Source organism: Musca autumnalis, unplaced genomic scaffold (genome assembly GCF_047663935.1).
Source record: "Musca autumnalis isolate F117 unplaced genomic scaffold, ASM4766393v1 scaffold_4, whole genome shotgun sequence".
Classification (NCBI taxonomy): Eukaryota; Metazoa; Arthropoda; class Insecta; order Diptera; family Muscidae; genus Musca; species Musca autumnalis.
In genome coordinates this window covers 59,085,833-59,099,962 of record NW_027411977.1, presented here as the reverse complement: position 1 = coordinate 59,099,962, position 14,130 = coordinate 59,085,833, and the positions used below count along the sequence as shown (strand labels likewise).

Here is a 14,130-nt window from a genome sequence, read left to right as displayed (position 1 = left end):
TTATGGGCGGTTGTTATAAAAATAGTGATGAGAGTGTACATTGTCATATTGGTTCTATTTTTTGTTTTTGTTTATTTTCTTAAATAATATAAATTTACATACAACACATTTTATTCTTGTATAAAAATATAAAACAAATATTATAAAAAAAGAAAAACAATAAAACATAAATTAACTTAATGATTAAATTAATTAACTGGGATGCCATTTTTTGTATGTCTTTTTTCTGTTACGTGTGTGTGTGATTTTCGTTCATAAATAATTAATACTTTACAATTGGAATTTAAAGCGTGATGGAGTTTGAGAGAGGTGATATTTTTGGTCAACCACATACAAAAGTTGTGCTGAAATTTCAACGAAATATTGAGAAGGAACTTTTTATGGATTACATTCCTGCAAAATCTTAATTTCTCACATAAATTCTCCCAATTCCAAGTGCTTAGAACTCCAATCTGTCCTAAATCAATATTAAAATCTAAAAAATGTTATTTACAATTGTACAAAACTTAAATAAGTAAATTTGCTTAAAACAATCAACTCTCTATTTAAAAAAAAATATCTGTTTCTCTTAGAATTAATTTGAACTTTTAAGAACTTAAGTTAAGGTTATATTTATATATTTACAAAAATATGTACAGCAAAAAACATATTCACTATCTTTGATTTGTTAAGTAATGAAGCTTTCGGGAAGAGATTTTGTTATCAGGTTATACAGGTTCGGCATTTCTGGACCGACATTTAACAACCACACAATTCCAGTGGCAGCACCATAGTGAAGAGTAGAGTATTCTTTAGTTTGCTCTTTGAGGTAATTCTGACATTTTCCAACCATTCGATTTCCGCTTTTTGGCTTACGAAAAATCTCTGGTTTAATCTCTTGTATTGTTGTTGTAATTACTTTGGATTGGTTTATTCTCGCACAATCTCTACAAAATAGAGTTGTTGTTTGTTTCCGAATCAACTGACTTGCTGGGTGAGTAAATTTACCAATTCCGTTCGATCCATATTGTTGAGAGTTTGCATATCCACGCCCAAAGCTGTTGCCACAGCTTCAATATCCAAACCAAAGGATGCCAATAGTTCGAGAAATCGCATTTCCTCCCCCGTAACAGGATTGGTAAGGGTTGGGCAGGAGTGATTGCATTGTGGCCAACTACAGCGTTCCAGCAAACGCAGGGAACAACGTTCCGGAACCCGGGGTACACCGCTACGACGATTAATTTTCGAGGAATTATTGTGACGTTTCTCCATCACCACCCTCACCGGTTGTTCTTTTTGCAGTTCCCGTTCAGGATCGGCATTGTCGGTGGAATTGTGTTCCTTCTTTCGCCTTTGACGTTTCTTGTGCTTTCTTCGTTGTTTCTCCTGTTCATTGCGTTTACGTTTTTGCTCTCCTCGCCGCTGTTGTTTTTGAATATCGGTACTATTTTCAATTATTCGTATGGCATTTGTGAGGTTGCTCTCATGATCGGTGGTGCCCTGATCGGCCATGTTATTCTTGCGACGATTGCGTCTTTCTTCTCTCCGTTTCTGTTGTTCATGACGCAAACGTTTCCTTTCCTCTCGTTCGGCTTTGGTTAGACGTTTGCGCTCCACATTGTTGGCATTGTTCTTTTTGGTGCGCTCATGTTGTTTTTCACGACGTCTCTTGGAGTCCTTGTGGTTAATTGTGGCCTCGGTGGACCTCTTTAGTTTGTCATGACGCTTCTTGCGTGGTCTTGTGGAATGTTCCCAACATCTAAGGGCAGTTGGTAAAGAAATATCATCGATTTTCAGTGATAACCATTCACGTTTGGACAGCACTGCATGGCCAATACATGAGGGGGCAAATACGGCCGTAACATTATCCAAAGAAGAGCGTAAAGCTCCACCCATGGCATGAATATAATTCCATTGATGGGGTGTTACCGGGGCAGCCACATTATCCGCCCTCATTTGGGCCTCATCAAACAACCATTGGAACACAAAGAGGGGAGCTGCAAAAAAACAAAAAAAAAAAAAACTGTTAGTCATTGTCATTAACAATTTCCTCCCATTTTCTCAACTTACTTTTCAAGGTGGGATACAGCCTATAACCAAAATAACATCTCCATGGTTCCGACTTATATTGTTCCACACATGCTTCCGGTAGTAAACCCTTCCACAGGGACCAACCCTGACGCACAGCTTCACTGGAGGCCACCGCAGACGGTGTATAGGGTTCACGATCCAGAAACCAGCCAGAATCACTAACACCTCTCACCGTCACCTGTAGTTTGCGCTCCACTTGTAGATAATGGGCAATGCGGTCCAAATTTAACATTACACCCAAACCACCGGCAGAAGAGCCAACCAACAGCAGTTCAGCACCTGGTATACGACCCAAACCCATGGGTATTAGATCGGCAATAACTTGCTTCAGTATTAAGGCCCCCATAAAGCGGAATTGAAATTCTGAAGAATCAATGGTAGAATTAGTTCCAGACCATGAATCACTGCTGCAATAAGGTACCAAAACATGATTGGCACTGTGCCAATAGGGATTTTCCTCGGGTAGGGGGGACAAAATACCACCAACTGTAATTGAAAAAAAGAAGGATACCATTAAAAATAAACTCCCATAAAGTATGTAGTTAATAGCCAAAACTTACCATCTCTAGTCTCGGGCCAATCGGTGGAGGTCATCAGATGTCGCAAACGATTCCAGCGTGCCCGACATGTCTTGACATCGTAACAATGCCAACCTCCTTCCAGGAATACAATCCATTTCTTTGAATTGGGATTTTTACGCAAATAGAAACTCATTGCAGAACCATCGTTGCAGACAATACTACGATTCGAAAGCGATGCCTTCTTTAGGGCCCTTACACTACTTCCATGTGCCGCTGTATGAGTATTATGTCCATGGACGGAATTATTTTCCAAAAATATATTTGACGGCTCCTGGCCACCTACGTTTGTGGAGTTCAACGAATTTGCAAACACGGAATTCTGCAGTGAGAGGGGTGAAACGGCTGTGTGATGTGATGACATTAACAAATGACTTTGGTGTGATGGTGCAGCTTTAACCAAAAGGTTTCCACTGTAGATGAAGGCAAGTGTTGATAATATAAATAATTGTGTCACTTGGAACACCCTGTGACAAACAGCTACCCTGTGTGGATTATATTTCGGACACACACATTTAGGCATTGTTGGAATGATTTGTGGTATTTGTGAAGCAGGGGCGAATTGGATGGTGTTATTTGCTGCCGCTTGGTTTGTTGTTTCACTATTACTGCAGATGTGTGTCTTTCTTGAAGATTCGCTGTGTTTGGTTGGTGTCTGTAATAAACAAAGAAAGTACAGGATGAGTCATAATTTTCATTTTTGATTTAAACATAAATTTTTAATAGTACGTTTACATTCAGCCGGATTTAATGAATCAAGTTCCAGAACTAAAAAGTTTTTACAATTTTTACCACTTTTACACATTTTGCGTTCCCGTACACAAAATTTATATGAAAATCGTTTACGACTTTTACAACTTTTACCACTTTATAAAGTACAACAACAGGCCATTATATAAATATTAAAAAAAGAAAGCAACTATTATTATCGACGTCTTAAATTGTTTTCCAATAGTAAGTTAATATGCCGCTAATAATAGCTCTGTTCCTTTACGTTCAAGAATCTGCATGTATTGCCACTTTTTACTCGAAAAGCGTCCCTTTACTTCAGACACAATGCAATTCTTCCTTTACGTTCAAGAATCTTCAAGTATTGCCACTTTTTACTCGAAAAGCGTCCCTTTACTTCAGACACAATGCAATTCATATGGGAGCAGTTTTTAACATTTACTACTTTTGCCGCTTTTACCATTTTCAGAAGTAAATGAACAGACCAAATGAAAAACAATATCAGCCATAGGGCCACCACGTGCACGCATTATGCCTGAAAGCATGGACTTACCCACGAAAAAACATTCTGCTACTGTAAATAGTGACACAATGAATGTTTCGATGGAAATATCGAAACAATGATTGAACAGCCCTTTAACATCACGAAAATGTTTAACTTTGGTGGCGAAAGTATCATCGAACATAATTTAAATTTGAGAGAAATATTACGATGTGGAAAAGTTGGCTTTACTTCGATAGTTATAGGCACAAACAGCTATTTTATATATCGTTGCAGTCATAATTACAGAGATAATCTTCTACAAAACAGCCCAGCAAAATGTACGATGCCAAAGATGCCATTCAACCATGGGTGAAAGTGATCTGGCATGTCAGCTTTTTAGCATCTTCATCGATGAATTTTATATGAGCGTGGACCCCAAAAGATGCTATTCATTTTTGGATCCAAAGCATGTCATTTACACCAATGCTTTGACATGTCACTTTCACCAATGCTTTGGCATGTCATTTCCACCAATGCTTTGGCATGGCATTTTCACCAACCCTTTGCAATGACATTATCATTACGACGAGAATTTTAACAACGTTGGTTGTGATTTCGAGTCCCCGACAACATCAAGCATATTCTAAATAATTAATCTTGTCTATTTAGAAAAATCTATATAATTAAAAACACAAAATTCTTCTCTATTGGATCGATGGAATGGGTTCAAATGCTAATGAAAAGATCGGATCTTTCACGACTTCCTTTGCATGGGTGCAAATGCTGATGAAAAGATCGAATCTTTCACGACTTCGTTTGAACCAATGCAAAAGATGCCATAAAATCACGTCATCGCATGAAACCCATTCCTTCAAATTTTACTGGGAGTCCTCAAATGCCCCTTTAACTCTAATTAAGCGAAAATATTGAACTTTTATGGGGGAAGTAACGGAAACAGTTGCCCGATATTGTCAATCTTTGAACTTGATTTAAGTTTGATAATACGATGCGCAAACGTAGTCAATAACTCCTTCCTATAGATACCTTGCCGACCAGACATTTTAGTTGGTGACTGTAGGATTTTAAGAACTTTTGGTCCATTAAGACTGGAAGCATGAACTTGCCCATGAAAACGATAATATTACTGTAAACAGAATTACAAGGTCTAACTACAGTAAAAATTTTTCTAACAGCCATTAAACGGAACCTAAGCAAAAGTAATTATGCCTCATATCCCTGCATTATATTTTGTTGAGTTTTTATTTTAGATTAGAAAAAATTTTACATATAAGGTGATTCTATAAAAATCCTTCTTCACAAAAAGATTTTAAAATTTGTATTTACATATATTTTTGCGTAATTTTTATGGCTTTAAAACATCCTCTAACAACCTCAAAAGAGGACATAAGCGAAAATGTTGAATAGGACGACGAATTGTTTTAATATTCCTGAGTTGATGAGTTTTTATTTAAGATTAGATAAAATCTTACATATTAGGCGTCATTTCTGATAAAAAAATAAAAGAGCATGGGTAACATAGATCGAAATTGTCTTTATTCTTTTATCATAAAAAACGCCCAACTTTACTGAAACGTTGGATATGTTTTCAGCTTAACGACAGAAGTTGCATAAGTCTTGCATAACTTTGATCACACAGTACTTCTCCACCTAAAATTGTTTGTATTGAGTTCATAACAGAAAGTAAATGAATTATTCCTTATAAAATCAAGTTCCATATGCTCAGAATATTACATGGCTTTTTATACCCTCAGCATTTATGCTAACGAGGGTATATACACTTTCATACGGGCAAAATGTGCCCCATCGAAATAATGGTTTTAGACCCCAAGTATGTTTGGACCAAATGTGTTTCAGACAATTTGGAGTCGACTGAGCAATGTCCGTCCGTCTGTCTGGCTGGCTGGAGCGCACGATAACTCTCGAACGGATAAACCGATTCGGTTCAAATTTCGGCTTTCGTAATATTTTACCCAACCTTAGTCTAAGTTCGAAGATGGGCTATATCGGTCCAATCCTTCCGGTACATCCCCCACAAAAGTTCGAAAATGTTCGGAAAATTTGTGCACACCATAACTCTTGAAGGGAGTAACCGATTTGGTTCATACTTTGCACATCGTGAAATGTGTACCAGACTTAAATAAGGCTTCAATATAGACTCAATCGGCCCACTCTTTCGGGTACCTCCCACACAAAATTTCGGAAAAGTTCAGTTTAGGGCCATCTCTCGAATCGCTCTGATTTTTGTTTTAGCAACTTGTATTCACTGCCCTCCATACAAAGGTACACGTTTCATTAAGGGCAAGTCCATACTTCCTGAGAAAATAACCTGAAAGTTGCAAAAAATCCTATGACACCGTGTGAGGTGGTTGAAGCGCAAGATAACTCTAGAACAGATCTGCCGATTCGGTCCAAAATTTGGCCTTAGTAATATTTTGTTCAAACATGGTTTAAGTTCGAAGATAAGCCATATCGGTCCACTCCTTCAGGTGCCTCCCCCACAAAAGTTCAAAAATGTTCGGAAAAATTGTTCGTACGGTAACTCTTGAAGGGAGTGGCCGAATTTGTCCATACTTTACACATCCTAATATATCTACCAGATATAAATCATGTTCGAATATGGACTATATTTGTCCACTCCATCCGGTGCCTCCCACACAAAATTTCGGATAAGTTCACTTTAAGACCTACAATCGAATCACTTTGATTTTTGTTGAAGCAACTTGCATTCGCTGCCTCAATTACGATGGTAAAAGTTTTTTTCAGGGGCAAGTATATACTTCTTGAGCAAACAGCCCGAAGGGTGTAAAAACCCCATAGGCACCATATGTAGTGGCTGGAGATCCACTTCCATAATGGTCAATTTCGATCCATTCCTTTTAGTATCTCCCCCTCAGAACTTTTGATCTTTAATCCTAATCAACATTTTTGTCGGTTCAAACGCCAAAATATTTTAAAACCCCCTAAATACATACGTTTTTTGGAAAAAAATTGTTTCAATATACACAGGCTGAGGGTATATCTCTGTCGGCAAAGCCGACTGATACTTTTTTACTTGTTAAGCCTTCATTGAATTACATTATATTTGGTATCAAATTTTGAAGATACATTTAAATTCAAGAATAGTCACGTTTCCATCATTTCCGTGGACTCATTACCGTGGGTATAATTAATGTAAATTTGAGATTATTCAATTTATGATAATTATTAAATAAATTTATTATAGGATTTTTAAACAAACCATCAAATACAACATGGATCCATAAAGAAAAAAGTAGAAATGTCGAGGAAAAATAAATAGTTAATAAGGAAGGGATCATGTCTACCGGGCCCGACGATATGATACCCTACACCACTGTGAACATGTTAAATTGTACTTGGGAGCTATATCCAAATAGACCGATTTCAAAGTCAAGGCTGTAGTTAAATAAAATGAAAACAATGAAAGCACAAATGAATCGTACAAAATTTAATATTTAAATATCATTTCCGTGGGTCTATGTCATTCCCGTGTGTTGAAAAAATCCTTGAAATCCTTAAATATACATGGCCCGTTGCTAGTTATGCATAAAATTGTCTTATAAAATAGTATCAGCCGACCCCCAAACAAGTATATTCGCAATATTTACCCATATATAAGGTGATTCTAAAAAATCCTTCCCCACATAAAGATTTTAAAATTAGATTTTTGAGTAGTCACTCATAGTTCTTAAAATAGCCAATGATCGGGTCATGACAAATAAATTAATGAACTGATTTTACGAAATCTTTCGGAATTTTTAGATATCGGAAGAGCTAGGATGACTTAGGGTGCATTGCAGATGTTTGGGATCTGCTTAAACTTTGCAAAAGGAATCTTCTCAATGCAGTGACGGAACAGAAACTTCCTACCGTCTCTCCAGCCTGTTTCCTTAATCTCAATTTTACCATTAGTGAACGCTGCTTTCAATTGTTCTCCATGTCGACCCATGGATTGACAATGCGAACTTGCGTTTTCGGTCACCTTTATCTTCGAACATTTGCTGCAGTCAAAACACATCTTTTTTATTTAGTATCCATGCTTTTTTTGTATCGGCAACAATCATCAAAATTGATCCCCACAGGTTGAACATATCTACCACTTTCTGCAATCATTCATTAATTGTTTGAGTCGTCCCATCAATAAATTTGAGCGCAGCTAACTTCATTTCTATAGATTCCTTCTTGAGGACCATGGTTTGCTACTTCTCCAGACAAAGCGTTCTTACCAAGTCTTCTTCAACCGAACAGCTTCTATGTAGATGACCTTGTGGATTCCTTTGTGGAAGGACAAATTTGAGCTTATGGTAAGTGTCTACAGTCGGAAAATCACACATCAATAACAAATACGCTTGCTTTTTATATTAAGTTTGTAAACTGCAACTCTCGAAATAATTATTTTAGACCAACCAAAGTATATATTTTCTTGATCGTCGTAAAATTTTAAGTCGATTATATCGGCTCATTTTATAGTAAAGTCCCCATACCGCATCTTATAGTAAAGTCCGGTATCCCTAACTTGTTAAATTTGTTTCAATTTCAGGTCCTAAGCATGACATCTTAATGTTCTTATTCCTTTGACATTGCTTTGGCTATTCTTTTTCTTTCGACGTCTTTGTAATAATAATAAAGAATAAAAATGAACCCAGGACCTATTTACCAGGTCACGTAAGTAGCACAAATTTTTGTTTACGTTTTCATACAATTTATTCACAACAACAAAACATTTGATTGAAACCACGATGCTGGCGTTTTACGCCACCTTATAATTTCATCATGGATGAACCTGTGAAATTATTGCATCACATGGAACCCATTCCAATTAATTTTGCTGGGATGCTGCTCATAAACAGAAATACCACTTAATTGATAAATTACAGTTTCAAAGGACACAACCACTTCACAGAAAAATTTTCGCGCGTATATACTGGGTGACTCGTCATAAACTACTTTAAAAAACGACTTAGCAAAGACAATAACCACCACAATACTACAGGGAGACATGGTAAGACGAGGATACTGGGCGAATAGTTATTAGTGAAATGTTTGAAAACTTAAATGAAATGTGCTTAAGCCTGGAGAGTTTTTGCGGATTCTGAAACTGCAATGTGAGAAAAAAATCGCCGGATGGATTTTTAAATAAATCACATTTGTAGGGTGTTTAGATTTTAAGAATTTTTCTTGAAAACGACAAGTTTTATTGAAATGGGACTAGAGAAAATCTTATAGCTGTGAAAATTCTCTACAAGATTGACGTTTTTCATAGCATGTACCATTTCTGAGTTATAGAAGTTCAAATTAGGATATTGCACTAACTCCATCACCTGCTTCCACTAGAGCGGGCAAAAAATCGATGGCACTATCGATAATATCAATTATTATTTAAAAATTCAATATCGATAGATAGTTTTGCCTGTCGATATTATCGGAATAAAAACCCCAAACCTGAAATCCATTGAAATAAATAGAAATTTCGCTGCTTTTCGGTTATGTGTGTGTAAGAAAGTAAGTCCGTAGTCACACGTACACATTTTTCGGTAAAATAAAATGTATTTTTTTAAATTTTTTATAAAATAAAAACAGTTGTTTATTATCCTTTACATTTCTGTGAACTACTTTTGCATAATTTCAAGAAAATCATTGACATTTCCGCCATTTTCATCTCCAAATTAATGGCGATGACAACTTAACGATAATATCGATATCAATCGATATTTTAAAACATTATATCGAAAATATCTAATGTTGGGAATATCGATGGTTTGCCAGCTCTAGCTTCCACAAAATGCTAGTCATGACATTGTTTTATAAGCAAGCGATGGAGTCAATGTCCCAATTTAAACTAAACACACGATCAGTTTTGAATGACCATTTTGCATGCTTAACATCCATGTTTGCCAGTCATTCACGAACATGTTGTATGCAGGACAGTCAAAAATCGATAAAAACAGCTCAAAGTCCACAGATTTTAGGTTTTTTTTTTTTGATAAATATTATCGCCGTCGGAGGGCCTCATTCTAGTATGTGTCGATGACCAAGAATGGACTTCCATTTTCAGACTTCACCTGGAAGTTAACTAAGCTATCATGGAAACGATTTTACATATTTCCAAGTTTAAGGTCCCTAGTGCTGGGGCTAAGCGAATGACTCTGAACTCTCTTCCAATAAAATGGTGTTCTCTTAAAGCGTTTACTCTTCTCTTTAACATACAAATTTTACATGAAAGAAAAATGTGTACCAAGTATGACGAAGACGACGACGACTTGTTTTTGTTTATGAATGTGGCATGCGATGAGTATCTTTGTTTTCTGGTTATTCTTCCTTTTTTTCTTTCCACAACATTATGTTGTTGGTGGGGGCTAGTATTGGTTGGTTGGTTGGTGATGGTGTTGCTGCTGCTGCTGGCTGGTGGTTGTTATTGTTTTTTGTGAGTTGGTCGTCGTTTTGTTGTTATTGCTGCTGTTGTTGTTTTCTTGTTATTTGTTATTATTATTGTCTTTTCTGTTACTCTACCACTTTGGCGGAAAAACTCGCTTTGATCAAAATGCGAGCAAGAAGCTTTACGATAAGATCAAAGACATTTAACCGACAATGTTGACGATGATGATGATGATGACGACGACGACGTCGTTGAACAACAACTGTTGATCATAATGTTGTTGTTGTTGTTTGTTCATCATGATCTTTGACAATGACGAAGTAACCAAATTTACTACAAACAATTTTGTTTGTTGGTATCTACACATACATAACGATAAGGATTTTTGCGCGATCGTAATTCGTGGTTTAAACGAATCATAGACAATTTTCGTTTTCTCTATGATAATCGTTGTTTATGAAAAGGCACAACAAATATGAAGCAACAACAGTAGTGGCATTTATTTGTCTTGGGAAGGGTAATAAACAAATAATCTATATTGGATACCCCACCTTTCCCCGCTATTCCGTTCGTTTTGTCACATAAAGAATGTATGTGGAATTCCCCTTCTATGGTGTTGTGAATGAATGAAATATTGTTTGAATTGGAATTTACAATTTACTGATAAGAAAAAAAAAAATACAGAAGACTTTGTATGTGAAAGAGATGTTGTCGTCCATAATTACTTTTAGATACAAAATTGTTTAGAGGAAAATATGCCGAAATTCTACAACAATGGAGTTCCGTAGACGGGACGCCAAGTAAAATGCAAAATGTTGCTCAAAGGTTAGATGCGTTGATGAAACAGCATTATGCGACCCTCACCAGATTGCCAAAAGCATCAATGGGCCTTTTTTGTTCTTGGCTATTTGTCTTTGTGCCTTGCCCCACGTTGGGCGCCATTATCGTTTGCAAATGAAAATTGTTCGAGAATGAAAATAGTTTTGAGATTAAAGTTATTTCAATACGGTTTGTGTCAAAACTTGGGCCTGTAATGAACAAGTTTTGGTACGGCGGAGTCACGAATAGACGTACGAGATGCCATGTAGAAAACAAAAACTTGCTTAAAGGATGGATTTGTTGATGAAAAATAATCATTGTACAAATTTTGTTCTTTAATTATGCTCTTTAATTTGTGCCTGGCCCCTCATTGGGCGCCATTATATAAATAACCTGATCGTGGTACAAAACAGTTCCTGAAGGAAACACCAGATGGACGAATGCATCATTGCTTTGGCAATTTGTCTTTGTGCCTGGCCCCACGTTGGGCGCCATTGTTGTGGAACAAATGGGTCCACGAATGAAAATAGTTTTGTTGAGTAATCACGCGTAGGTGTTCAAAGATGCCTAGTACAAAACAGACACTTGCTTAAAGGATGGAGGTTTTGATGAAACATCACCATTGTACATATTTTGTTCCCGGCTGTATGCTTTTGTGCCTGGCCCATCATTGGGCGCCATTACCTTATCGTGGAACAAAGCAGTTCCTAAATGAAAATAGTTTTGAGGCTAAATTATAGCAGCAGTCAGTTGAAGAATGCGATTTAAATTATATAAACGCAGTTAGTTTCAGTATGTATAGCGGAGTCACGAAAAAGCTGTTCATAAGACACCAAGTAAAATACGAAAACTTGCTCAAATGATGGATAAGTTGATGAAGCAGATGGACGTGACCCGCGTTAGACGATTGAAAGCATCATTTACACTTTTTTGTTCTCTAAGGTTCCTGGTCCCACGTTGGGCGCCATTTTCAAATTAACTTTACCGTGTAAGAAATGTGTTCCGGAATGCAAATAGTTTTGAAAAGACTATATGTACAGCCTAGTCAGTTGAAAACGTGATTAAAGTTATATCAATGCGGTATGGTTCTGTGAATAACAAGTTTTGGTACGGTGAAGTTACGAACGTATAGGCTCAAATGATGGATGTGTCAATGAAACAGCATTATGTGACCCTTATCGGTCGAAGGAAGCATTGCGTATTTTTTGTACTAGGCTGTTTGTTTTTGTGCTTGGCCCCACTTTGGGCGCCATTATATAATTAAACATATTGTGCAACTAATGGGTCGGGAATCAAAATATATTTGCGGAGTCATTATTACAGCATAATCAGTTGAAAAAAAAACGTTATTGACATTTTATAAATGTGATAAGGACCAAAACTTGGACCTGTGATGCGCAAATTGGTTTCCACAGATCGACATAGAATCTCAAGGTGTTGAAATATATACAATAAATATAATTTTAGATCAATATGTTGTAATGGCCCCGCGTTGGGCGCCACTATATTATTAAACATATCGTGGAACAAATGTCTGAAAATAGATTTGAGGAAGCTATATCACATAGTAATCAGTTAAAAAAATCAATTGAAGTTATTTAAATGCGGTAAGGAGCAGAACATGGTCCTGTGATCGACGTGTTTTGGTACGGAAATTTCTATTGTAAATATTGGTTACCACAGATCAACACAGAATCTGAAATTGTTTTAATTTAATTAATATAATTTGAGATGAATATTTTGAGGTGTTGTACTGGCCCCACGTTGGGTGCCACTATATAATTAACTTTATCGAGGAACAAATGGCTTCGAGAGCATTTAAGAAGGTTTGAGGGTTAGAGGAGGTTAGTTTACAGCATAACAATTTGATAAATGGGATTAAGATTTCTTAAAGCTGTATGTACCAAAACTTGGACCTGTTATGAACAGTTATTGTTGTTAATTATTATTATTAAATTATAATTTTCATATTGTTTACCACAAATGGACACAGAATCTAAAGTTCTTCAAATTTATATAAATTTAGACGAATATTTCAATATGTTGTAATGACGCCACTATATAATTAACCTTATTGTGGAATAAATAATTAACCTTATTGTGGAACAAATGGGTTCGTAAGTATTTAAGGAGGTTTGAGAATCAGAGGATGTTAGTAAATTTTCTTAAAGCAGTATATATCAAAAACGGGACCTGTTATTATATTATTGTTAAATATTATTTTCCACCGATCGTTATAGAATGTCAACTTGTTATAGACGAAAATGTAAAAGGTTAGGCTTTTGTAATGATCCCATGTTGGGCGCCACATAACATAACCTCCATCTTTTGGTGAAAGATGCAACAAATAATCAGGGATTTTGTAACGCCACCCATATCTTGTCATTCATATTTATTTTTGCTCACAATCAAGCTATGGCTTTACTTACTCATTAGTAGTCAACAGCTGATATCGTACACAATAGAGAACGAACATTATTCACTAACCACCCACTTGGTTGTCATCTCGACTGAATGTTAACAAACTTAAGTATATCCACTCTCTCTCCTTCCCTCCCTATCTCACTTTGCATTGTAGTTGTTCCATAATTGTGACATTTTAATTACCATTTGACAATAAAAACCGAACCGAACTTAGGTTCCCCGGGTAATTTACAACATTCTTTTGAAGTAGAAGCATGCAGTCAGACAGACAAATGGACAAGTGGAGAGACATTTTGACATGTTACTAGATGTTTACATTTTTTTTCATAAAACTAAGAGAAATAGCTAAATGGAAAGTTGATTGGTAGTAAATGATTCTGAGAGAGAGAAAAGAGAAAATAAATAATAAAAAAATATCAAGTTGTTTTGCTCGATCACATTTACAATCAACATCAATCACTGATCGGCTAAATTGTTGTTTTAATAATTGACCGACTGGCTGGCATGCCAGCTAGCTAGCTGACAGAATGAATGCAAGCACCGTCATCGCCACAAACTCTTTGATCCCCTGGCAGGCCGACAACTAAGGCGTATTAATTAAATGGCGCTTG

At 36.4% G+C, this 14,130-nt stretch overlaps 1 protein-coding gene across 1 annotated transcript in view; it reads right to left on the bottom strand.

Annotated features, from left to right (window-relative positions):
* Window positions 1-207: 207 nt before the first annotated feature.
* Notum (palmitoleoyl-protein carboxylesterase notum) overlaps window positions 208-14,130 on the bottom strand; it is a 40,571-nt gene continuing 26,648 nt past the window's right edge. Inside the window, exons 2-4 of the mRNA XM_073987562.1 lie at window positions 2,631-3,303; window positions 2,050-2,556; window positions 208-1,976 (exon numbers count right to left, since the gene is read on the bottom strand). Coding sequence (XP_073843663.1) covers window positions 958-1,976; window positions 2,050-2,556; window positions 2,631-3,303 — 2,199 coding nt within the window. The 3' untranslated portion in view covers window positions 208-957. The remainder of the gene's footprint in view (window positions 1,977-2,049; window positions 2,557-2,630; window positions 3,304-14,130) is intronic.